The 26,855-nt window shown below is 43.4% G+C and overlaps 1 protein-coding gene across 8 annotated transcripts in view; it reads left to right on the top strand.

The window, feature by feature from the left end:
- Nucleotides 1–26,855, top strand: part of LOC123803122 (focal adhesion kinase 1-like) — a 285,650-nt gene that overhangs the window by 255,352 nt on the left and 3,443 nt on the right. For all 8 annotated transcript variants that reach the window (XM_087853808.1, XM_087853811.1, XM_087853809.1 and 5 more), the window contains 4 exons: nt 19,275–19,442; nt 20,704–20,841; nt 23,769–23,917; nt 25,560–25,796. In XM_087853808.1, the coding sequence (XP_087709934.1) occupies nt 19,275–19,442; nt 20,704–20,841; nt 23,769–23,917; nt 25,560 (456 nt within the window). In that variant the 3' untranslated portion in view covers nt 25,561–25,796. The remainder of the gene's footprint in view (nt 1–19,274; nt 19,443–20,703; nt 20,842–23,768; nt 23,918–25,559; nt 25,797–26,855) is intronic.

Below are 26,855 nucleotides of genomic sequence, written 5' to 3'. Positions count from 1 at the left end.
GTTCTTTTAAGCCAACTTATTTTGCTTGATATCAAGTAAAGGTGAGTGGGCACTACTCTTTTTCATGGAGCCTGAACCCTCAAAAGTAAGGCAAGCATAGACTGGGCGAGGTAGAACTTTGCCACACGCAGTGCTGAACCTGACGCTGACGGAGGTGGTGAAGATACCGCCACTGCTGTATCGTCACCGAGGCGTGGCTGGAGCCAGGCGCCAGGCCAGCTGTGCACTCTTTGTACATTTGCAGCCTGTAAAATATGTATGTCACATAGCTCTCCCCAGTCTTATAAGGTGAAGACGGAGGAAACAAGCAACAAACTTGATTTAAGTTCCAATTACGGACAGAGCTCGGGACACAGCTTTGACTTGAATGTAGCTGACTTCACAGTGCAGGCTTTTTCAATGAACGTGCCCATCTCAGGAGGACTGCTGCGGTTTTAGCTCCAAGAAGTGGTCTGACAGTGCACTGTCTGCACCAGTGAAGGTGTGTGGACAAGAGGCTGGAGGCACAGGTGGGCCCTGTAGGTGCTTCTGGGAGGGTTAGGCTTTATACTGCCTGTCCATGCATGCCAAAGGAGGCGGAACGTAAAGTGTCAGTAAGAAACAGGAGACTATTCTAAAAAGAACCAAGTAGATTTGAAAAAAGGCCAAACACAAGTTCTAGAAACCACTGGATGGATAAAACAGCAAATTAGATATAGCTGAAAAATTAGTAAACAGAAGTGTGGATCTGAGAAAATTTTCCCAAAAGATAACCCACAGAGATAAACATGTGGTAGGTATGAAAACACGTTATGTAGCATGAAGAATGAGAATGTCAACCCATTTCTGGGCAGGGCTCTCAAAGAGAATAGAAAGAATGAGGAAAAAGAAATACTCCAAAGAGATAATGGCAATAGCTGAGAATTTTCTAGAAGTGGCAAATACCAGAAGTCCTCAGGTATAGGACTAACGTAAGATCCCAAACAGGGTTAATGAAATAAATCTACACTTTGGTGGATTTTAGTCAAATAGTGTACAAAAGAAAAAGAGATGATGCTAAAAGCAACCAGGGAAAAATTCACAATTCTCCACATTTCTCTCCAAGTGGTGAGAAAAAGTAACTGGCGACCTGTATTTGTTCGTCAGATTCAGTTGCCATTCAAGAGCAGGGTGACAGAGGTACTTTCCTCAGAGAGTTTGCCATCCTACAAACATATTTCAGGAGAAAGAAAAGTGATTTCCGAAGGAGGTTTTCAGATACAAGAAGGAGTACTAGGGAAAAAATTGGGTGGTTCAAAGTAAGCATTGGCTCTAAAAACAAATAATGATAAGAACTGATTTTTTTATATTAAAAAAGTAGAACCCAAATACTGGATGCATGTCAGAAGAGAGGCTGTCAGAATTGAAGCTATCAACCACGTTTTAAAATTATGTATTAAAAAATAAAAAATAAAAAAATTGTATATTAAGACAGCCATGAAACATTAGAAGTAGATTTTATAAGCTAAGTAATATGTGGGTGAGTAAGTTTTAGGGACACACAGCAAGGAGAGAAGGAAGGGACTGGAAAGCAGGACAAAGAGGAGTCACAGACTAGACTTTGGAAATAAGCTCAAGCAGACTAACAGGAACTGGTCAGAGATTGTTAGTGTGTGATTAAAAAATAGAGTCCAGCTATCTGCTCTTTATGACAGGTATCTAAAACAGTGATGATGAAGACATTTTTATGTGACTTACAGGAAGAAATATTTTACCTTAAGATGCGGTACACATATACATGTACGTGTCTCAGAACTATGTACATATAGGTCTACATATGTACTTCACAAAACCATACCCAGCCTCACTAGAACACTGAATTCTAAGGTTTTCATCCAGAGGCATTCTATTCTGTTTAATTTTATTTAGATAGATGGATGGTGCGCAGGTGGATGAATGGATGGGTGGGTGGGTGGATGGATGGATGGGTGGATGGATAGAAAGATGGATAGATGGATGGAAAGATGGATGGATGGGTGGGTGGATGGTGGGTGGATGGGTAGATGGATAGAAAGATGGATGGGTGGTGGGTGGATGGGTGGTTAGAGAAGGGGATGGATGGATAGAAGGATGGATGGATAGAAAGATGGATGGATGGGTGTTTGGAGAGATGGATGGATGGGTGTTGGGTAGATGGATGGATAGAAAGTTGGGTGGATGGGGGGATAGATGGATAGAAAGATGGGTGGATGGATAGATACAAAGAGATGGATGGATAGATAGATGGATAGAAAGATGGATGGATGGATAGAGATGATGGATGGTGGATGGATGGGTAGAAAGATGGATGGATGGATAGATACAGGGATGGATGGATGGATGGATGGATGGATGGATGGATGGATGGATGGATGGATAGAAGGATAGATGGCTGGCTGGCTGGAGAGATGGGTGGATGGATAGATAGGAGAGGGATGGATGGATGAATAGACAGAAGAATTTTCCTACCTACTCACCAGGGGGATGAGGGGATTGGTATTGCTTTATTAAAACCCTGTTTTAAAAGTTTCAAGACAGAAAAACATTCTTAGGGATATGGAGAACAACCACATAGTAATAAAAGGCTCATTTCACAAGAATTTATGAAGAGTAGAAATAGATGGAACAATTAAACTTGTAAGTTTCTAAAAACATTTCTCAAAATACATAAAGCAAAAATAGTAATAAAAGATTAAAACTTAGCTCTCCTAATAATTAAAAAGAAAACAAACAATAGTAAACAATTTTTAAATTATGATTTTCACTATCCTTTTTAACATGGAAATACAGAGGCCTGCACATGGCAATGTGTTAATCAGTTTGAAAACACATTCCTAAATAGTTCATAGTTCCAAGTAAAACTCCCAGTTTGCTGAGGATCTGGCTTGCTGCCTTTTTCTATACCTCCCATGGGCTCTTCCCCTTCGCACTGCAGTCCACCTTCCTTTAGGAGCTGATGCTGTCAGTCATTTCTTACCTAACAATGTTCTGTGCTTCACCTCTTGCGTGCCCAACCCTCCTACTTTACTGACGATTCACTGTCTTCTGCTTAGCATTTAAATTTGGGGGCTGCTCCAGTGAACTTTTTTCCTCGTTCTTGTCTCTATAGACCAGCCTTTGGCATCGAAATCACACTTTCATTCAATAGACCTACAGGAAACCAATAAACCAATTTTTGCCTAACCAGACAAAAATCCTAAAAGCTGGTAGCTTGGGGGAGCAGTAATAGAAGGAGTGAAAAGCAGTTATACAAGGATTTTTTAAGGTAGAGCTCATAGGACTTGCTGAAAAGTCTTTAAAAGTATACACATCCAGGGAAATATGTAAATCATTTCTGCAGAGGCTTCCAGTAGTTCCTCATCATCCGTGGAGCCAACTCGAGAGTCCTGATCATCTCTCAGCCCCATCTCCTTTTGCTCTCACTCCCCTTCCTGCACTCCGGCGGCTTGCACTCTGACATTTCAGTGTTCCCTTTTCAAAAGTACTGGGTCAGGATCTTCTCTGCCGCCAGCTTTCTTGCCTGGTGAATGGGACAGACTTTTATCTTGGAGAACTTTCCACCTGCTCCACCCTAGCCACATGGCTCTCTTCCTGGTTCTTGAACAAGCCAAGTGTGTATTGCTCCTTGGAGTCTTTGTACCTGCTGGGACTCTGGTGAATGTGCTCCCCTGCCGTTTCCAGCATGGCTTAGACCTCCCATCATTTAGGGCGAGTGCTCTGCTCTCCCCTCTTCCTGTGGTCTTCTCCAACCGTTCTGTCTGTAGGGCCCACTGCCGATCCACTGGATGACTTTTCTCCCACAGGGCCTTGGTCTTACTGTCTGAACTGTGCCTCGTTTCTAGCTAGTTGTGCCTGGTAAGTAGTAGGCACCCAGTAAAAACTTTTTTTTTTTTTTAAAGATTTTATTTATTTATTTGACAGAGATAGAGACAGCCAGCGAGAGAGGGAACACAAGCAGGGGGAGTGGGAGAGGAAGAAGCAGGCTCATAGCGGAAGAGCCTGATGTGGGGCTTGATCCCGTAATGCCGGGATCACGCCCTGAGCCGAAGGCAGACACTTTAACCGCTGTGCCACCCAGGCGCCCCCCAGTAAAAACTTTTTAAGTGAGAAGTGAATTAGTGGTGGTGAGAGTGTCAAGTAAGAGGAAACACAGTATGGTGGAATAGTAACGTGTATTCATTACTAGTGTGTGTCCGTTGCAGTGTTTTCACACTAACACATGTTGCTTACTATGTGGAGGGCGTTGTGCGAAGCACTTGGCTTACTTTACCAAAATTAATTCTTACTATGATAGTTTTATCAAGTGGGTGGGTACTCACCTTTTTCCACTTTACTTGTGAGAAACCTGCTGTTCTGAGAGGTTTATTAACAGCTTCCTTGACATCCTACAGCTTCCACTGGTGGAGGGTAGAGAGTGGAGTCCATGTACTCAGCTATTTCTTGTCTACTCCTGTGTAAGACAGGTCGGACAAGAAATGAACGATTGATAGTGTTTTCTCCTCGCTAGCAGGCATCTTCTCAGTTCATGGGTGGCTTTGTGAGGGCAGCCGCACGCCTGGCTTTAGTTTTGAGAAGTAAGGTCTTAGTCAAAGGACTCACCAGAATAATTGGATGTCAATCTCCATTCTCGGGAGGTTTTTGAACATAGATTTTTTTTCTTTTTGGACTCTCTGCTATAGGCTCTGTTGATATGGTCCAGTAATCCTGAGATAGAAGCGTGCTCTCCTGAGTCCTCAGCTCTTCAAACACCTCTGTGAGCTAGCTTGCAGCACACAGTGGGTTGTAACTGAAGCAGGCAGTGTGACCTCACAGAGGCATCATGACTCACCACTGGGGAAATGAAAGGGCTGATTTGATAAATGGCTCTCCTTGTGGGAAGAACAACAAAGTTAGATCCTACCTCAAGTAATACACAGACACCCACTTGAGATGGATCAAGTGAGACAAAGTTTCATGGAAAATAGAGTTGACTGTGTCTCTGGTCCTGCAGTAGGAAGATTTAATACCCCCAAAGTGTTCACTATAAAAGGAAAGAAAGCAGATTTGACTTTATTAAGATAAAGAACTTCTGTATATCAAAAGGTATATTTTTAAAAGTGCAAAAAGCAAGTTGCAAGTGAGAGGTGATATTTGCCACATATGTAATGAACAAAAGACGGTGTCAAGAGTTCTTCCGGTTGATATGAAAATTGCAGACAATTCACTAAATGGGCCAGAAACACGACGGTATCGTCATAAAGAGAACACAAGTCTGGCCAGTAGTCATAGGCAGCCACTGTCGGCTTCATTCGCCCATTAGGGAGATGGGAATCTGGGCCGCACGATCCGTCTGCCACTCTCCGCGTGGCCAAAAGTAAGTTGTTGACAGTGGAGAGGCGGTGGCTCCAGCAGGCTCTTGCCTGCACTGCTGGTGAGAAGGTAAATGGGTACAGCCATCTGGTGAACAGCTTGAAAATCGGGCGTTGCCCACTCTATGCACTTCCACTGCAGATTTTGTCCTTGAGAGACTCTTAGGTGTCTGTTCCGGGCTAGAGTTGCAAGAACGTCATGCAAGTAAAAATGAACGAACAGTAGGGATGTGTAGCAGTATGGACGAATCTTAGCTACGTAACTTCGTGGCAGAATTGAGTCTTCCAGGAAAGTGTTGTGAGTACACTAAGTACCACTGAACTGTACACTTTATAAAAAGGCTAATGTTTTGTTATGTGAATTTTACCTTAATTAAAAAAAAAAGTAAGTCCCAGAAGATGACATACAGCATGATAAGCTTTTGTAAAGTGAAGAAAAAAAAACCTAAAAGAATATTGTTGGGAACACATCAGTTAAGTAAGACAATGTGGCTCATGTAAGTAAAGGACCAGAGGGAAGTCATCCAGAGCCTCTCTGGGAGGAGCAGCTTGCCCCCTAGTCTCCATAAGGGAGACACCCCAGGACGTCACAATACCGTCCTAATCGATACTGCAGCAAACAGTGTCCTGCAGTTTTGAGAGATTTCCACCAGACATATTTCAACTTCGAAGTTTAGCACTTAGATCTTACTAATGAACCAAATTTTGGTAATTAAATTTGGGTATCTGGAGTCACCTGTGTAGAGTGGTCTGTTTGGCTTAGTCAGGTATAAATAGACTGTCTGAGCTTTGGGGGAAATGGTCCAGTCCTTTTGATTGTCGAATCCAGGGCTTCGAGGGCCAGGTCTGAGACATGGCTCGTGTGGCCTTTGAGAAAGTGTTGTGGGGCTTTGCCGAGCAAGTGCAGAGTACCCTCCTCATTGTTACCAAGACACGGTCCTACTTAGCACTGCTCTGTCCCTGCCGTGTAGCAGCCCCTCGCTCTGCAAGGACACCACTGGTTTCAGACCTTGGCAGGAGAAAAAGTCTTTTATAGAGAGGAAAGGTGCCATTTTTCAAAGATGACAAGTGAAAATGAATAATGATAGTTTAGGAAGCTTTCATTTATGCTTCATGGTTTCCTGTGTTACCTTGAAATGACACTGCCTCTGCTCATGCCTTCATTTAAAAGTAAGTCTTTCATTGTAATCCTGCATTGCTGAGATTTAAAGCAGAAAGACAACAAAGAGAGGAGCGCTCTGACAGGTTTGGAAGTGATGCCTTTAAAATGAGGACGGACTTTCAGTTTGCTGGTGTTAAACATGTACTGGATGCTTCTGCACCAGATACGAGCAGCAGGGAGATAGGTCAGTGTCCGTCCGTTTCCGGTGGGTCTGCGGCCACAGATTGGCTCCAGAGAGGCTGGTTGGAGAGCGGTTCTGGTGGGTGTTACGGGTGTTGTTACCACGGTTATGGAACAATCAGTCTGCGAATTTCTTTTGATTCTCAATATGTATCAAAAGTTGGAAGAATAGTTGACAGAAGCCTTGCATACTCTTCACCTCGCTCCCCTAAAATGTTGAAACTTTCATAAACATAGTATGTAATTGAAACTAGGAACTTAACATGGATACAGTGCTATTAACTGATCTACAGATGTTACTCAGATTTCCACAGGTGTCCCACTTACCATCCCTTTCCTGGTCTAGGATACTATGTGGCTGTTCACGGTCTCCTTACGTCTTCTCTAATCTGGGACAGTTCGTCAGTCTGTCTATGTCCTTCATGAACTTGACACTTCTGAAGAATAGTGGCTGGTTATTTGTACCGTGTCTGCCAATTGGGGTTGGTCTGGGGTTTTTTTCATGGTTATATTGACGTTGTGTGTTGTTGGCAAGAGTACGACAGCCAGGCTGTTGAAGCCGTCACAGCACAGCTTATCGGGAAGTCTGTGATGATGAGGCGACTCCTTTTTACAGGTGATTTGCACTTGGATCATTTGGTTTAAGGTGCTGGCCAGGTTTCTCCACTGTGAAGTTACTGTTTTCTCTTTTGTAATTAGAAGTACGTGCTGGGGGATATATTGAGACTATGCAGGTATTCTGTTTCTCATTGATTTTCACCCATTAATCTCAGTACTATTGATGATTCTTTCTTACAGCTATTACTGCTGCAATTTTTCCTAACGATGAATTTCTATCTCCATCCTTCTTTGAGGATTTTTAAATGGAAGTCTGTTGTAAGAAAGAGTTGTCCAGTACCACGTTATTTGCAGGACCCATCAAGAAACAACAATATCTGTGTTGTTTCTGGAGATTGTGGTTTGTTTATTTCCTACACACAGACTGGCTAGCTGACCCTTCTCAGTATCAAGGTTAACAGATTCTTTGTCCAAACACTTCCTACTCCACCTCGCCATTAGTTGATTAGCTTATGGATATCTTGGTGCTCATTGTTGGTGGTAAGATTGAGGAGGTTAGTGTCAGTGGTCTTAATAGGAAGTTATTTCTTAGAAGAAGCAAAAGGATGATTTATTTGGGGCCTGTTATATTTAGCTGCTATGCAGAAATCCATGGAATGGCAGACAGCAGAATAGTGGAAATGTGTCTCAGGATGCAGCCAGGCTCTTAGAATGGTAACGGAAGGGTAAGGAGAATGGTAAGTTTCATGGACGAGAGGGGAGTGGGGATGTCAGCACTCGTGGGCGAGTAGGCTGTGGGGGTTGGGTGCTGTGGTTTAAGGACTGAACCAGGGTGATGGAATGCGACTAGATCAGGCAACCTTGGGCAGTTCAGCAGGGCTGTGGGGGGACAGACAAGCCAGACTGTACCGATTGAAGCAGGGACCAGAATCCTTCCCACGATCTGAAGAGCTAGCCTGCCAGCACAAGAGTAAGGTCAGTTCTCTTCCTCTGTTTTTGAGCCACAGGGGCCTTCTCTTAGTTTCATTCTGCTCCGCGGCATTTGTGCATGTACTTGCTGCAGAGGAATCCCTGTCTGCCTCTTCCTACCTGTGGGACCTTGGGCCACTTACCTAAAGCCCTGAAGCGTTTTTCCCATCAGTGAAAACAGGGTGAGATACTAACCTGGTTCATTACTTCTCAGCCAGGGTACTGTGCTCGCCTCCGGGCCTCCTGCTTCTTCCTCTGGGCCCTGTTGTCTGTCCTACACACTGTCACCTGCCTGGTCTGAGAAACGTACATCGTGTGACGACCCTGCTGTGCTCCCAGTGCTCCGAGCTCCGTAGTCAGGACATGCAGGGCCCTCTGTGATCTGCCACTTCCCGATCCTACCTCTCCCTGCAGCCCTCCTACTCAGTGCTTGTGCTCTGGGCTCGAGCTGCCTTTGCCTTCCCACACATCCTCTAGCCTCAGGGCCGTCGCCCATTCTCTTCCAACAGGTCAGAACTCTTGTCCCTGCACATGACTGAACGACTCCTTTCCTCCCCTCAGATCTTCATTCAGATGTCACTGAATCAGAGTGTCCTCTGCCAGCTGCCCTGTGTGGAATAATGCTTCCTCACTTGTTATTCACCCTTAACTCGCTTATTTGTCTTTGTCACGCTTCCTGCCAGCCCACGGATGTTTGTGTATCTGCTGTCTGACTTTCACCACAAATTGTATATAAACTTTTAGAGAGCCGGCACTTTGCCTGTTCTGTTCACTGGGTCTTCCCAACCCCGGGAGCTGTGCCTAGGATGGGGTTGGTGCTGGAGTCAGTATTTGTGGAGTGACTACTAGGGTGATAAGTAATCCGTGGAGCCCGCGATTATTGTGTGCCGGTGCGTGTGCTCGGTGTTCTGCGCTCCCGACAACCTTGCCAAGACACCAAGGTGCAGAGAGGCGATGGCAGACCGTGGATGGGCCACGGAGCCAGAGTCCCAGCCCAGGCGGTCCCGGTGCAGAGCCCACGTCCTTCCTGCTTCTGTCAGGCCCATGGCTGACTACAAGGAGGCTGTGGGTCACGTCCTCATAACCATCACTGTCAGGCCCTGAGTAGTCATGATGTGTCCGTTGAGGCCATCGTCAGCATCATCAGGGTGCTGGCTGGTCACAGCAGGGATGTGCAGCCAGGCTGCCCAGTGTTTGATCCAGAGTCTGTTTCCTTATCATTAAATGAGATGACATTCCTAGTGAAAGCCTCCTGTGTCCTGTCTGACCCTGAGCGTGCAGCCTCAGGACCGACCGCTACTGCTTGCAGAGCACCGTCTCCTGGCCTGCCAAGCGTGGCTCGGGACCGACCGCTGCTGCTTGCAGAGCACTGTCTCCTGGCCTGCCAGGCGTGGCTCGGGACCGACCGCTGCTGCTTGCAGAGCACCGTCTCCTGGCCTGCCAGGCGTGGCTCGGGACCGACCGCTGCTGCTTGCAGAGCACCGATTCCTGGCCTGCCAAGCGTGGCTCACTGCACTCTGTTCTCTGACAGCTGCGTGGCTTAGGAGAGAGTGCATGTGAAGTGCCTGGTAAGTCCTCGGTTCAAAATGAACTCTGGTGTGCTTCCACAAATGACCGCCCCATGCAGAATATCTGCAGTAAATTGTTGACCTCGCTCTGAGTAGATGTAGAAGGGAAACTCATTGTTCGGCAGTTGTGTATTTTAATGAAGATGGACACTTAAGACTCTTAGCAGAACTTGTGTGTACCTTGCATTTTTTCCACCCTTGACTGAACCAAAAGAATTGTATTTACTACTTTGTTTGCATGTTTTCCTTGTGAGACTATTACATTTTTTTTTTTAAGATTTTTTTATTTATTTATTCAACAGAGATAGAGACAGCCAGCGAGAGAGGGAACACAAGCAGGGGGAGTGGGAGAGGAAGAAGCAGGCTCATAGTGGAGGAGCCTGATGTGGGGCTCGATCCCATAACACTGGGATCACGCCCTGAGCCGAAGGCAGACGCTTAACCGCTGTGCCACCCAGGCGCCCCTATTACATTTTTTTAAACGTCAGTAATAAAACTTTAGAAAAAATAGATCTTCTTATAACGTTTGGGTAGGCAGATATTTTATAAACAAAACATTAAAAGAATTTCCTAAAAAGGAAACGAATAAATAGGGCTGCATAAAAATTATGAACTTTCTTCCTCAAAAGATAACATTAAAATAAAAAGATTTTTAAAATAAGTTTTGCAAGATACCACCAAGAGAGTGAAAGACAGGTCTTGGAGTGGCAGAAGATAGGAGTCTAACAATGGCCTCGTGCCCTGAATATGTAAGGCATGCCTACAGGTCAGATGGGGGTTGGGGAGGGGGAATGACAACTCTTTAGAAAAAACAGGTGTTTCACAAAAGGAGATTTCCAAAATGGCCAGTCATCAAATGAGGGTGTTCCCAGTCCTCTCTACACTTACTGCCGTAAATATCAGTGACCACGGTGAAAGAGAAATGCCAGGTGGAGGTGGGGGTGGAGAGGATCCAGAACACCCCAGGCTGATGGGACTTTGAATTGGTGTGGCTTCTTCAGCTCCCGGATAGTTGACGTCTGCTAACGCAGGTGTGTGTGTGTGTGTGTGTGATAAGTTCATGAAATTGAAGAGACTTGTTCTTGTTCTTTTGCGCATAGTCCTGCAAGAAATACTACTGATGAGTTGGGCTACATTACTGGACTGAATAATGATCCCTCTAATCCTGCTTTTAATTTCTCATGCGGAGTGTTGTGATTTTGTGTATGATTCTTTAAGATTTTGTTTTTGTAAAATTCCTACATGTGGAGGGGAAATTCTATATCTGAGCAAATCATTCCAAAAATATCCTCACGTGTCGGTAAGAAACTTGAAACCCAGAGGTAGGTGGGAAGAAAGCTCTTGCTGAATACTCATCAACCAATGAACATGGCAAAGAGGAGCCCCAGGCTGGTGTTGTCCCAAGGGCCAGAGGGAGCTCTGTGGAGGCTCTGCAGATGGTTGTACTTTCCCTGCAAACACACATGGCATGAACGTGTGATTGAGGTTTTTATGACGTAAGAGGAAAAAGTTGGCTGGGGAGGGGAATAAGGGGAAAGCAAGGGATGACGCTGGTACAGCACCCTGGTGGTGGCCACTGTGGTGAGTGAAAAGGGAGGGGAAGTACAAACAAGAAAGCAGGTGCAAGTGCGGAAGAAGACGGCAGAGAGAGACCAGAGGCCGGGCAACGATTAGCAGCCCTGAGCTACAACCGGGGCTGGCTCTGCCCCCCCAGGGGCATTGTCCAGAGACATTTTTGGTCATCACAACTGGAGGGAGGGCAATGCTGCTGGCCTCTAGTGGGTAGTAGCCAGTGATTATCCTACAGGCATAGGACAGGGCCTGCACTCGCCCACGACAGGGAACATCAGGCCTCAAATGTTAGTCGTGCTGCTGTGGAGAAGCTCTGACAGAGGAAACAGAACCCGCGGTGCAGCGGAGAAGACAGCCGACCTGTGGTGTGGGCTGGAGCCACTGGCCACCTGCATCTTGGTACCGGTGCCCTGGGAGACAGAGCCTGGCTCTTTTGTGGGTGTGTGCATGTGATGGGGACTAGCTGTTGAGTCTGGGCACACGCACAGAAGGTGAGGCCCCTGAATGGCAGAGACCTGTGGTCCGTGGGGAGAAGGGGAGGAGCCCTGTGCACACACGTGACCGGTGCATGCGCAGTATGAAGAGCTTTCCGAGGAGGGGCAAGACTTCTAGATAGCGATGAACCCTTTCACTTCTGAGACTGTCATTAAGGAAAAATCAACCAACAATGAAAGTCCCAGTGTAATCCACAGCAATCTGGAGGTGTTCACGTATTTTGTATTTTAGTGAATAAAAAGGTTGGACTTAAGAAAATATTAGTGTAATATTCTCACTCCCTGACTGTGTCTTCTCTGTCTCGTTTCCTGGCCTCTGTTTTCTTTGACCCCAGATTCCAAGAATTGACCAAGTTCTGGGCTTGAGCCTCTTCGTTGTAAGTCCACACTTGCTTCCTTCGGGCTCGGAGCCAGCAGCCATGTGGCGTGAGACTCTCACTCAAGCTTTTTGTCTGGACCTTGCTTCTTGTTTGCACACTTGCCTTTTAAAATGCCCCCTGGTGACCTTGTCTGACTTTCTAGTGGTGTCTTGATGATGACGAGGCCAGAGCTGAGCTTATTTTCTTCCCTAACATCAGCTTCTCCTCATGACTTGACCACTTGTTTAACGGGGCTCGTGTCCTTGTGTGCGTATTAATTTCAGCCCTCCCGTGCTTCTCGTCTCCAGCTCCTCCAGTGAGCCATCCCTGGACAAGCCATGTAGGGGGCTTTCGCACTCCTGCTCCCTCCTTTTCCTTTGGCCGTGGTTAGCAGCATGCTCCCTGGAGCCCCGCACCTGCTGTGTCATCCCTTTCTAGCCTATACTGTATATGTCATGCTGACAAAACATTGTTTTATCATAATAGTCCAGGACTTAAAAATCTACCCTAGTCTGTCCGTTAACGTTGCCCTGTTGCGTTCCTGTTGTACCCACGGAAGGTACTTCTAACCATTTAATTTGAGTTCAAGTGATTACGGTCATATAATTGAGGATAGAGGTCATATTCTTTATAGAGTAAAGGACTAGATCATAGTATTTCAGGCTTTGTTGATCACACGGACTCTGTTACAGCTATTTAGCTCTGTCTTTGTAGTGAGAAAGGAGACATGGACAGCACATAACGAAGAAGCGTGGCTGCGTTCCCGGGGAACTTTATTTAGGAAAGTCACTTGGCAGGCTGGATTTGGATGACAGGCCATACTTTGCAGGCCCTGATCTGTAGCAATGTTTTAAGCTCTTGGACGCCAGTGCTTACTGTAAGACTAGATATGATTGACAAAGCTTGTAAATTTTGCACGTGAGATAATGCTAAACTGATGTGGTTTTACCTTTATTGGGTAAACTGTTAATTTATTATATGGAAAGTTTTGTCTGCATCCATTATTGACATTGCACCGCTGGCCAAGAGGGTGCTCTAAATTCTGCATTCCATTTAGTCCTCACTCCAATCTAAATTCAGTTCTGAAGTAGCTTGGGCCAAGTAGGTAACTGCAGACTTCTCATGACCGAACTTTTTTTTTTTTTTTTTTTTTAATGATTTTTTATTATATTATGTTAGTCACCATACAGTACATCCCCGGTTTCCGATGTAAGGCTCGATGATTCATTAGTTGTGTATAACACCCAGTGCACCATGCAATACGTGCCCTCCTTACTACCCATCACCGGTCTATCCCATTCCCCCACCCCCCTCCCCTCTGAAGTCCTCAGTTTGTTTCTCATAGTCCATAGTCTCTCATGTTTCATTCCCCCTTCTGATTACCCCCCCTTTCTTTATCCCTTTCTTCCCCTACCGATCATCCTAGTTCTTATGTTCCATAGATGAGAGAAATCATATGATAGTTGTCTTTCTCTGCTTGACTTATTTCACTTAGCATTATCTCCTCCAGTGCTGTCCATGTTGTAGCAAATGTTGAGAACTCGTTCTTTCTGATAGCTGAGTAATATTCCATTGTATATATGGACCACAACTTCTTAATCCAGTCATCTGTTGAAGGGCATCTCGGCTCCTTCAACGATTTAGCTATTGTGGACATTGCTGCTATGAACATTGGGGTGCATATGGCCCTTCTCTTCACTACGTCTGTATCTTTGGGGTAAATACCCAGTAGTGCAATGGCTGGATCATAGGGTAGCTCAATTTTTAACTTTTTAAGGGACCTCCACACTGTTTTCCAGAGTGGCTGTACCAACTTGCATTCCCACCAACAATGTAGGAGGGATCCCCTTTCTCCACATCCTCTCCAACAATTGTTGTTTCTTGCCTTGTCTATTTTTGCCATTCCAACTGGCGTAAGGTGGTATCTCAGTGTGGTTTTGATTTGAATTTCCCTGATGGCTAATGATTTTGATTTTTTCATGTGTCTGTTAGCCATTTGTATTCATGACCGAACTTCTGAGACATCTTTGTGCCGTGAAGCCAAAAAACATTTTATTTACACCTTCTCATTATTCTTCATCAAATCTAATTTGAAAGCATATATGTGAAATTTAAACTGTAAGGGTTGTGCATGTGAAAATACGAAGTAGAGATTCTTGAAGGGGCATGGGTTTTAACATTTGCATTCTATTGCCCTCTTGTGGTCAATGATGTATTGTTCTTTTTGGGGGGGGGCGGGATTTTTTTGTCTGTTCTTTTTTTTTTAATTAATAATATTTTTTTATTCTATTATGTTAGTCACCATACAGTACATCCCTAGTTTTTGATGTAAAGTTCCATGACTCATTACTTGCGTATAACACCCAGTGCACCATGCAATACGTGCCCTCCTTAATACCCATCACCAGTCTATCCCATTCCCCCACCCCCCTCCCCTCTGAAGCCCTCCGTTTGTTTCCCAGAGTCCATAGTCTCTTGTGGTTCATATCGCCTTCTGTTTACCCCCCCTTTCTTCTTCCCTTTCTTCTCCTACCGATCTTCCTGCTTCTTATGTTCCATAAATGAGTGAAACCATATGATAATTGTCTTTCTCTTTATTGTTCTTTTCAGGATGGCAAAATGTGACTTGTTTCCTAGTGATTTCGTTTTCAATTTTAAAGTGTTCAGAGACTATTTAATATTTAGGCCTAAAGGCCATTAAGGTTTAAAATGTGCATTCAGCAAGCTCATGTTCTCAGTGAGGGAGGTAAGATGTGTGTGTATGCACCAGAGAACAGTGCATGATGGAAGAAGGTCAGATGTCCATGGGTGTGGTGTCGAAATAAATGCTGACAAGGGGCCCCGAGCGCAGAGAGGCTCGTGGCAGGGGCTAACTGTGCAAGTGTCCTTGGCCTGGATGGTTCGGTAGGTTGCAGACAGTGGAAACAGATGGTAAATGAGGGGAGACGAGGTTCAGTGGTGCTCAGGGCAGCCTCAGTTTACTGCTGCCCCCAGCAGGCAGGCTAGCAGTGAGTGGTAGAAGCTTCAGGTGGGGCAGTTCTGGTCTCGGGGTCACTCCGCTGGAAACTTGTCTTCTTACCAGTGTTTTTCTTACCTGTTGTGACCATTTGTAGGTCATGAAGTCAACGTATCAAAAGCCAGTCTTTTGGGGCGCTTGGGTGGCTCAGATGGTTAAGCGTCTGCCTTCGGCTCAGGTCATGATCTCCAGGTCCTGGGATCAAGCCCCACACTGGGCTCCCAGCTCAGCGAGGAGTCTGCTTCTCCCTCTCTCTCTCCCCCTGCTTGTGCTCTGTCTCTCTCTCCCAGATGAATAAATACAATCTTTAAAAAAAAGGCCAGTATTGTTTTAAAATAATGGAATAGAATAGAATAGGATGGACTGAAACATTTCAGAGTACACTGCATATTCTAAGGATTAGTATTTCTTTGTAAACCTTCTAAAACAACATTTATTATCCAAATGCATATATGTTTCCGTAAAATGTCTTACTTAGGTTATGGGTCTGAAAAGTTCAAAGCACTGCTCTAAAGGTTATTTGTCAATTGTGTTGTTTTGTTGGTGTTGGTTTTGTTTTAAAAAATAACTTTATGTTTTAAAAAGTGAATGTTCATTAGACAAATAGAGTCCCAAGCCAATCACTCAAAATACTGCCATTAAGCAACCACTGTTGATGTTTGTAGAGTATCATTCCAGGTATTCCTACGTGTGTCTATTTGACTGCTGGCCTGGCTAGCTAGAGAAGCAAATAAGAGCCTGGCAGAGCGGAGATGGGTAAGGCAGGATATAAACAGAGAGCAGCCTGGCAGACAGACAGGAAGGCTTACAGAGGAGCTGATGGACGTAAACTAACTCATCTAACACAAAGCCTTACTTATAATAAAGTGTTAAATATCTCATGTAATTTATTGGATACCATACTAGAAGTGAAAAAGAGAATGGTTATATGGGTACAAAACGGTAGTAAGTGTATCAGGTGTTTATCCTTGCGATCCCAGGGCTGACTGAGAGCTGTACCACTGCCACCGCCCAGCGCCACAAGAGAGTGTCATACTACATATCCCTAACCCAGGAAAAGATCAAAATTCGAAGTACAGTTTCTACTGACTATGCGTGACTTTCGCACTGTCATAACGTTGAAAACTTCTGAGTTGAACTGTCCTAAGTTGAGGACCATCTGTATTTGAATTCCATATTATGAATATATTATTTATATGTGTACACATATATTATCTCTTTCATATTTATTATTTTACCCAGTTTTATTCTTATATATATATATATATTCATATATATATTTTATCCAATTAGAGTTATCCAAATAATTACCTGTTTATTGCACTTTTATCTCTTCCTAAATCTCTGATCCAGAATTATTTTCCTTCTGCCTAAAGAATAACTTTTAGTATTTCCCTTAGGTCAGATCTCCTGGTAAAAGTTTTTCTCATTTCTGTATCTGAAAATTTCTCTATTTTGCTTTTGGTTTGGAAGTGCAGTTTTTCTGGATATTGAATTCTACCCAGGCATCTGTTCTCTCTTTGCGCATTGAATATTTGTTGCATTGTCTTTGAGAAGTCATGTGAGGTCACGTGGTTGCTCCTTTGGAGGAAATGTCTCTTTTTTCCTCTGGAAGCTTGTAAGATTTTCTGATTGTTCTTGGTTTTCAGCACTTTTACTGTAAGGTACTCTGTATTTACCCTGCTTGTTTGTGATTCTTGAGTGTGTGGATTGACATCTTTTACCAATTTTGGCAAAATTCTCGGGCATTCTCTCCTCAAATATCATTTCTGCCCTCTTTTGCTAATCTTCTTTCCTTGTGCCTCTGCAGCCAAGTATAGGAGCAGCTCTTCATTGTGTTCTCTCTCTTGCCTTCCTTTCTGAGTAGGCCGTCCTTTCGTCTCACCGTGCTTCACTCTGGGTGTTTCCTTTGGTTTTTTCATCCTGTTTTCAGCCATGTCCATTCTGTTGTCAATCCATACCCACTGAGTTTTTCATTTTGGTTATTTTATTTTTCAATTCCATTTCCATTTCTTTTTGAAACTTTCTTTATCCTGATCTCCTATGTCTTTAAAGTATTGTCTGGTTTTTATTGTGGTGTTGTTAATGTTGACTTCTTTTCTCATATTTCTGATTTTTAATGAATATGCTACATATCATATTAACCAGACAGTTTGTACAAATCATTTGGGTTTTACTGTGACCTTATTTTCCTACAGAGAACATTTCTCTTTGCTTCTTAGGAGGAGGATAACATGATATACCTTTGATTTTGGATTTGGATTACCTCATTGTCTACATTTGTCCAAACTCATCACATGGTCCACTTAACATTTGTGCATTTCCTGATTTATAAATTTTATGTAAAGTACCATAAAGAAATTTTGAACTCTAAGGAAGTGATATGCATGTTGAAATGTTTAGGGGTGAAATGTACTGATGTTTGCAGATTTCTTTGCAATGCATCAAAAATAAAATGGGTTGAAAGAAGGATAAATAGGGGTGGGTTGATAGGTATGTGGTAAGCAAATCTAGCAAATGCTAATGGTAGAATCTAGGCGGCAGTACATGGTATTCACTTTAAAGTATTTCTACTTTATTATATGTGTGAAAATATTTGTAATACAATTTGGAACAACATTAGAGTGGGACACCATTGTAGTTTGTCATACTCTTCTTTGTCTTTATTGATCTTTCTTGAGATACATGTCAGAATATTTGTTACATTGATATGTTACCTTCTTGTTATAACACAGACTCCTCTATTCTGCAATTTGATGTGACATCGATGGAAATGTATATATTGCATGAATCCTTGTTACACTAAAGTCTGCCTGTCATTGGATCCTGTAGCATAAACATTAAGGACAGTATGAAATCTCTGAATCTTGAGATTTCAAGACCTAGAATCATCGCTAACTTACTTTGTAACCTTGGGAAAATATCTCATGTGTTCTGAGCCTCAGCTTAATTTTTCATCTATGGAATGAAAACACTTCTGTAGTATTGAGTTCCTCTCCTTTGTGTTTACCCCTCAGTCAGAAATATTCCTTAGAGCTAATACTCAAAAGGCAAATACATTTCTCCTTTACCGTTTTGTTTATATGTTTGGACTCTTACATTAAATCAGAAGTCTTACATGCATATGTGTAAAGAGAGTCTGTAATGTTCAAAAGTTCATGGGGTGCTGTGTGGCTCAGTCGGCTAAAGTCTGACTCTTGGTTTTGGCTCAGGCAGTGATCTCAGCATCATGGTATTGAGCCCCGTGTCAGGCTCTGTGCTCAGTGCTGGAGTCTGCTTGCTCTCTCCCTCATCCTCTGCCCTTCCCCTGCTGGGCACATGCTCTCTCTCTCTCTCTCTCTCTCAAATAAATGTGAGAAATCGGAAAAAAGAAAGTTCACATCAATGTGCACAGTGCTACAGCTGGCCAGAGGCTCTCTTTCATGTGTTTTCTGCGAGCGGCATTCACTAGCATACCAGTGAGTACAGACACCTGAGTACAGTCTTGACTCATTGGTATGCTGGTGAATGTGGGCTCCCAGAAAGGGATGGTAAGGTGAAAGGGAGGGGCGAAAAAGAAGGAAGGAAGAGAAAGACAAAGGGGAAGAAAAAAGAAAGGCTCCAATTATTAGCCAACTTCTGTGGTGTAAATAATCCTTCCGTCACCAGCACGACATCCCTGCACATGGAGTTAGCGGAGGTGTGACAGTTGGCTGCAGCTGGCTGCAGTAGTCTGTCTGTTGTCTTATACTCAGTTTCTAATTCATTGGGTTGTATAACTGTTATGGTTTATGTAGCCACTTAAAGTATCTGTGTAGGCGTGCATGTTGGCTATTTTTGTGAAAAAAATATTCAGAATACAGAAGTTATTTGTAAATTGCATGACATTTTCTGGCCCAATTGAAAATGCCTTTTTTCTTCAGCAAGTTTGGTGTGCACAAAAATATCTGGCTCCGTATGTTTCAGAGGAAAGTCCGAACTTGGTGGTGGTGATTAGAAATGTCTGTTATGCGTCTGTTACAGTGATCTGAGCAGGTGTGGAGTTAAAGGGAGTCTTCTCTTTTTATTTTAGGCGTTTTTGTTGCCTTCCTGTGACATCGCTGTAACAAGGAAGGTAGTTCCAGTGTACAGAAAGTGGATCCTCCAGGACAAACCTGTGTTCATGGAAGAACCAGATAAAAAAGAAGCTGCCCTAGAAGATGCTGAAAAATTAGGATTTTCAGAGACTGACAGCAAAGAGGTAATACGTTGTCGCTTGTTTCAGTTGGGAGTACCCGTATTTTAGCAAAGTCTACCCGATCGGGCGAGGGTGCCAGTCAGTGGGGCACAGGCCAGCGGGGCTCTTTTATCGTAGTTGCTGCTATCCAGTTGCTGGGTTCCGTGAGGACCTGCTTCAGTGAGGCTGCTTCTGGGCTGTCTTCAGGATCATTGGTCACCTCCTTCCCCTCAGGCTAGGTCCGGCTGTGCATGGCAGCTTCGTCATTCACTGTGGCGGCAGAGTTGTTTTATGAACCATCGTATGTTCACACGTCTGCGTATGAGACTAAAAATGTCACTGCCGTATTGGTATTGACATGTTTAAACAAATAGCATTTGAGAAACTAAATTTAGAATGTTTTGGCAGTCTTGTCTTGTGCAGTGGCCTGCCCAGAGCAGCCGAAAGGACTAACCCAATAATGAGTGCTATCTCCTCTCTTAAGAAGCCTCACTTCAGGGCTGGGTGCTGTCCTCAGAGTGAGTGCTGCTGGAATGGAACTTTTCGTCCTGGTTAGGTAAAGCTAGAGGCTGGAAAAACCTAAAACAACACAGTGGGATCTCTTCCTGAAACAAAATATCTGTCATATTTCTATTTCTGGCATGCTGTTTTGAAACTAGTCTGAGAAATTATTTTTTTTAAGATTTTTATTTATTTATGTGACAGAGAGACAGCCAGCGAGAGAGGGAACATAGCAGGGGAGTGGGAGAGGAAGAAGCAGGCTCCCAGCGAAGGAGCCCGATGTGGGACTCGATCCCGGAACACCGGGATCACGCCCTGAGCCGAAGGCAGACGCTTAAGCACTGTGCTACCCAGGCGCCCCTGAGAAATTATTTCTAAAAGTGGGTGTTGTAGCAATTAACAACAAACATTTAAGACTATTTGTAATCAAAGGCATATCACTTTTAAATATCTGTATTAATTCCATAATTTTTGATTTTTTAATATTGGTGAAATCATTTTAATAACTGGTCATGAGGTCAAAACGAATAGATAAGCAAATGGAATTTATCACACATTTTAAAGATCTGTTTTAGAGACTCATTCAGTCACTGGACCTGTGTTTATTTCTTCAGCACATACTAAACACTAGGCACTGTTTGAGGTGCTGGAGGTGGTGAACAAAATGGAAAAAAGACTTGCCCTTCTAAAACCTCTATTCTCATGAATTTTAGTAAGTGTAAGGAATTAAATATGTGAACATGTACTTCTTCCCCCTCCGTGAACTGGTTTTTATCTTCTAAAGACCTCATCTGACGGTTCTCGTCATAAGCGATCTTCCAGTTGGGGACGAACATACTCCTTCACGAGTGCAGTGAGCAGAGGATGTGTGACGCAAGAAGAAAATAAGAACGGGAAAGCCGGGGCCCAGGCTATGCTGCAGGTACGTGGCTGGCCGGAAACATAAAGACCTCCGCTTGGAGTCCATTGAACATTTTGTTTATTGTGATAGCATCATTAAAGTACGGGGATATTTGTATCTACCTGTCAGTAAACAGCTCTTAAGTTCTCATTCTGAGTTTTCTTCCTGACCGCTCATCTTCAGTTTGTAAAGATTCTTTTCTAGTCGAAGGAGACCTATGAGCCGGTTGCAGGTTTTTGAGAGGGATTATTACGCAGTGAATGTGAAATGACTGAGATCCAAATCTTAAAAAGCATGTCCTGAACACATATGGGGAGTTAGTCCGTCATCTGGACTCTAATTTGCAAGACAAGCATGGTGATTCTATAATCCCATAAAGAATATTCTTCTTAAAAATTGCCTGTTTGATGATAAATGCTCTACTTTTTAAATCTTTATCTGTATGAATATTTAAATAGAACCAGTGCCATTTGGGAACATTGGAAAGAACAACTTTGGCTGATCACTTAATCTTCCCAGACCTCAGGATTTTACCTCAAAAATGGGGATTGGGAGATTGATTACCTCTTTTGCCCCCATCTACGTGGAAGGTTGTTAGGTCTCTAAGTGAAAACACAGAATGCCTCTTTTTCCCCTGCTCCCTGGCGCCCACCCTCTACCCCATATCCACCTGAGCTAGCATAGGCATAGCTTGCCTGTTGCCCAATTTTCAATGACATGCTTTTGTCATCCATCTCTCAGTAGGATTCCTTGTCATGGTATCCTTTTTGCTTTCAGGTTCATTAGCAGTTTAATACTCTGTAACTATTGAATCTTCTCATTTTTCAGTGAAAATCAGCAAATAATTGGAAATCAACTTGAAACAAAATGAAGATGATTTTACTTGAGTAGCTTCAGAGAACTCTGGTGCCAGTTGTTAGGAAAATCTGTGCCCTCACCAGAGAAGTGCATGCCGGAGTCCCTAGCCTGTGTCCCTTGGTATTCCTTGTCCTCCAAGTGGATTGCCATATGCCGTCCTCAGCCATCCCACTGCCAGTATCTCCCTAGGTTCAGGAGAGTGTTAATTTGCTTTCTGAAAGGATGAGTTACATTGACTTGGCCAAACCAAGAAAAAATACTTTCCACTTGATTGTAGCACAACAGTGTTCAAAAATGTTTAGTTTGGATTCTAATAGCTGTGTTTGTTCTCTTTGTATCCAGTATCTTTGGTCCTTTCCTTGGTTCATTAGGAAAAAGTGGCCAAGTACAGGTTGAATAAGCTAGTACTCTTCTCCAGTTGCTGTTGAGAGGTACAATTTGGACGTATTAATTTTTTTTTAATTTTTACCTTAACCAGTACTGACATGGTAGTAAGAAAGATTCATGGAGTTGGCGTTTTGATCTTTTTTAAAAAAGAAAATGAGCGGAGAATATAATATATGAAGACTCCTCACTTTTACTTGGGAGTATGCAAAGTTTCCAATTCACATCAAGAAACCAAATACCTTGAGGGAAAGATCTGTCTTGCAGCAGATCGTCTATGCCCTACGTCTTCCAAACACATGGCCGCGAGGGGCAGCTGGGTGGCTCAGTCGGTTAAGCCTCCGACTCTTGATCTCTCAGCTCAGGTCTTGATCTCAGTCAGGGTAGTAAAAAAATAAAATGGCCACTAAAATTATACTACCACTGCTAGAGTTGGTTAGTCAAAAAGTTCTTTGTTTTCCTTTTTCCCACTTGAAAGCTAGGAAAGTCTTCACAATTGCTGTTATCATCTGTTACCAATTATTACAGTGCTTATTTAGTAATTCTTTCTAGAAAAGTAGGCCCTGACACCTTTTTAATCTTGCACAAGATAATCTTAGAGGCTGTCAATATTTAAATTGACCCACTTGACTTTTGAGCATGTTTATTTTAATTTCTTCAGTCCGTTTGTGCATCTATTTTAAGATGTTGTGTTGATAGATTTCATTCCCAGGTGAGCCAGAGAATTCTGTTTGTTCCCAGATCCTTTGAATTTGTACTGCTGAACACAAGGGAGACTTAAGAAGGCATAGGATCTAGGTAGATGGTACCCATCCACCTTCATCACCAGACTGACAACTCAGTCTCCTAAACTGAAGGGTCACTGGTGTCGTCTGTGTCAGTAGTAACACAGTGGTAACTTTACTGTAGTGCCCCTAAGCAGTCACTAACGACTACGTAACAGGCCACATCTGTGCGTCTCACCATTTTCTACTGAAACATCCCTGACAGGAATGGACAGTGAACTTGTACCCCAAAGGTCTGAGGTAGAGTGTAGAGCTGTTGGCTGGTCATCTAAGTTTTTTTAAATCTGTTTTTATCTCAAGAATTCACATAGGTTTTATATCCTACTGCCTAATATCGTTCTCCTAGTCAAGGTATATGCACCTGGAAGCTCTGTACTGTTGACCATGTGGCCGTGCCGGTTTCCTGCCTCCCTACAGCTACTAGAGATCTGCGCCCGTGTTGGGTGGTGCTGGCCGTGCTTCCTACCTGCAAAGTTCATGTGCTGGGAGATTCCACAGCAATCAGATGGTTTTTCCCAGCCACTGTCTGACCACTGCTCCTCTTCCTCTCCCCGTCCCCGACCCCAAAATTTCTCACCCAGAAGCAGTGATCCTATCTTACTGTTTTCCCCTTTTCTTTTGAGGTAATGTAAAAAGAAGTCTTCAGAAAGTTTTCTGATTCATAAATTTTCTATAGTTGCACTATTAATTTGTATTAATAATTTTTTTCTAGGAAAGGTCTTTCAAGTGTGTCAGGTGATTCTAAGAGAAGCATTTTAAAGAATCTTGAGTATGTGTTGGTACCACTTGCCTTAGTTGAAATGACTCCAAGGTGATTGTTTAGTAGAGGGAAATTAATATCATTATCTTTAAGAAAAATTTGTTCAGATTTATGTGTTTAGTTACATTTATATGTTTACTGTAAAATTTGTTGATTTCAAGGTATTTTTGACCAATGCAGCAAACGTCTTTTTGTTGGAACCATGTCCTGAAGTTCCCATGCTCTTAAGAGAACAAGCTGATGCCTGTAAAGCTGTTTTGATTATTCGTAGGCGCATGATAATGGAGCTTACAATGAATAAAAAGACATGGTAAGTTTATTTCAAATTCATTAATTCTGTAAAACATGTTTCTGTTTTTCAACATAATAATTAGAACGTCAAAGCCTCCACTTACTGATGGCTTTACAAAGTGAACAGTAAGATGATAATCAATCTTCTGTAACAGTTTCTGTGAATTATGAAGAAGGTAAGTATCCAGCACTTTGATAGTTTATTTTTATTATTGGCTTTAAAAATGTTACTGAATGAAAAGTAGTCATATTACTTAATAGTAGATTTTTCCATTTTAAATTGTCATCAGACTGCTTTGTGGAAAAGCAATGCAACTGGTGTTTTCTATCCTTCTTCATAAGCCCAGGAGCGGTTGTTAATTGCTCTGAAATGCTGTTAACTGATTTTTATTGCTTCCAATTTGAAGCTTTGAATTCACTTTGGCAAACCAATTATCTGAAATGACAGACTGTCAGAATGACCGAATAATAGTACCGTCAAACATATAGTGGCGTCATGAAAATGTGCTTATGCGAAATGTTTTCGTTTTTCTCCTTTGTTTTTGTTTGGTGTCTCTGTGTTTATAATACCCCGAAAGTACACAGTGCTGTGGGTTTTTCCCACGCCCCCGTCCCATGATGAGCGCATCACTCCAGCTTAGGAGGTGCTTTCAGACGTTGTCAGCAACAGAGACCTCAGAGCCACTCTGTAACCCTCTTTCTTCATGCCCCTCAGTCCTAGTTGTAAAATGCCTCTCCAGCCCGTCCTTTACGTGTTCCTCCCACCCATCGCTGCCCTGGGGCGGCCTGGCTGGGTCAGCCCTGCTGTCAGTGGGCTTTGGCCTCTGTGCTCAGTGCTCAGGGCTGCTGCAAACCAGCTCTGGTGGCCACTTCCCTCCTGGAAGTCCTCAGTGGGGCCCCGTTACCACACCTGTGTTCTGGATGCTTTTTCTGGATGTCCTTGAGTCAGCACTAAAGGGAAAGCTCTGTGTGCACCTGGTGGAAAGCATAGAAATGAGGCGGGACTGACCTGGCAGGGGCCCCTAGGGCTGTGGAGTCCAGCCTTTTCCTTTCTCCCATGAAGGGAGGGTGGGCCCAAAGGAATCCCTTCAGGTAGCAAGTTCACTGGTACAGAAACCACAGGAATCAAAATGATTATTTTAGGATGTAAATTCCAGGGGCGCCTGGGCGGATCAGTCGTTGGGCATCTGCCTTCGGCTCAGGGCGTGATCCCGGTGTTCAGGGATCAAGCCCCGCATCAGGCTCCTCTGATGGGAGCCTGCTTCTTCCTCTTCCACTCCCCCTGCTTGTGTTCCCTCTCTCGCTGGCTGTCTCTCTCTCTGTCAAATAAATAAATAAAATCTTAAAAAAAAAAAAAAAAAGAAGTAGAATAGTTGTTGTACCGAGAGTTTTGTCTTCTCCCAAGTTATAGCCAGGACCAGCTGCAGACACCAGGGGATTTTGAACCAGTAGTTTTGTTCATGATAATAGCTGATTTCTCCGTAGCTCAGATCCTGATTACAGTTGATCAAATAAATTTTGAGACGCTAAAAGAAAATCAAGATCAAGTGCTTTTTATTTTAAAGTTCATTTTATTCCTAGTAATTTAAAATATTTTGTTAAAACTCATTCTTCTTCCAAATGAGGGTGATTCAGTTCTCTTGTTGGCTTGTTGGTTTTAGACGCTCATGGTGGCGTGGATCCGAGCAAACCTGTGTGTGTACATTTCTCAAGAGCTCTGGGATGACTTCCTTGGTGTGCTGTCCTCCCTCACGGAATGGGAAGAACTCATAAACGAGTGGGCCAACGTCATGGACTCCTAGACAGCAGTGCTGGCGAGAACTGTTACGGAGTTGAGATGACAAACCTACCTCTAGACAAACTAAGTGAACAAAAGGAAAAGAAGCAGCGAGACAAAGGTACTTCTACTCTTACAGAGAAATACCAGATGTCTGAGATGGAGGCGGAGTGTGTCTATACATATAGGCAATTAATGCATGGAATTTTGGAATAAACCATACAGGCCGTGTCTTTTTAATGGTGGTGTCGGATGGTGTTTCATAGCACTCTGTCCTCGTAGTAAGGATGATGAATTTATGAAGGGGCTGTGGATGAAGAAAGAAGATGAAGGGGAGTAGCAGTAGTAGCAACAGGAATAATAATAATGGCTCGTGCTTGTATGTATTCTCTCTCTCCACCCTCTTGGTAACTTCTGAGTTACTATCCAGGTATCACAGACAGAAACTGAAGTACAGAGAGTCCATGGTGATGGGCTCACTCAAGGTACCTAGCTGAGAAGTGGGAAAGCCAGAAATCGAAGCTGGGCAAGTCCAGCTCCAGGCACCACACTAGAAAGACGTATTCCAGTGCCTGCTTAGGCAAGGTAGAAAAATTCTGAGTGTTTCAGATGGGAGTCATTTTGGCTTTTTTTGTTTCTAGATAAAAGTTGTTTTGAGACCTCGAGTCAGATCAAGGTGGAAAACATCCATGGTGGTTTCTACTGGGGACAACAATTTGTCTTCATTACTGTTTTAAGGCTGTGACACAGTCTTGGGATTAATTCCCTTGTACTCCAATTTATTGTGTAAAGATTTTGAGGCAGTTCATAGAAGTACCTATAATACAATAGATAAAATGGGTAAGGACACTGGGGCAAATTTAAAGGGAGCGGAGTTGCCGGAGTGGTTAAGATGCCAGAATGCATGCCAGAGAGCCCCCTATTCTTGCTAGGGAGGGAGAAGGGGAGCAAGCTTAGATGTGACTCTGATCTTCACAGGGTTACAGCAGAGGATCACAGATTACAAATGGGGAACATCAACAGCTTAGGTGATACATAGCTTTTCTTGGTCCTAAAACTTGGGAGGAGTTTCTTCTCCCAAGATGCATAAAGTATACATTGCTTGCTTTGGGTAGACTATAGCCTCAACAATAGCCTTATTATAGACTGTATCAGCTTTTCCTGTGTGACAGATCACCCC

The sequence above is a fragment of the Ursus americanus genome, chromosome 22, assembly GCF_024610735.1.
Source record: "Ursus americanus isolate L20-20 chromosome 22, mUrsAme1.1.p, whole genome shotgun sequence".
In the NCBI taxonomy this organism is placed as follows: Eukaryota; Metazoa; Chordata; class Mammalia; order Carnivora; family Ursidae; genus Ursus; species Ursus americanus.
Note: the sequence above shows the minus strand (reverse complement) of the source record. Positions and strands in the feature narration are given on the sequence as shown.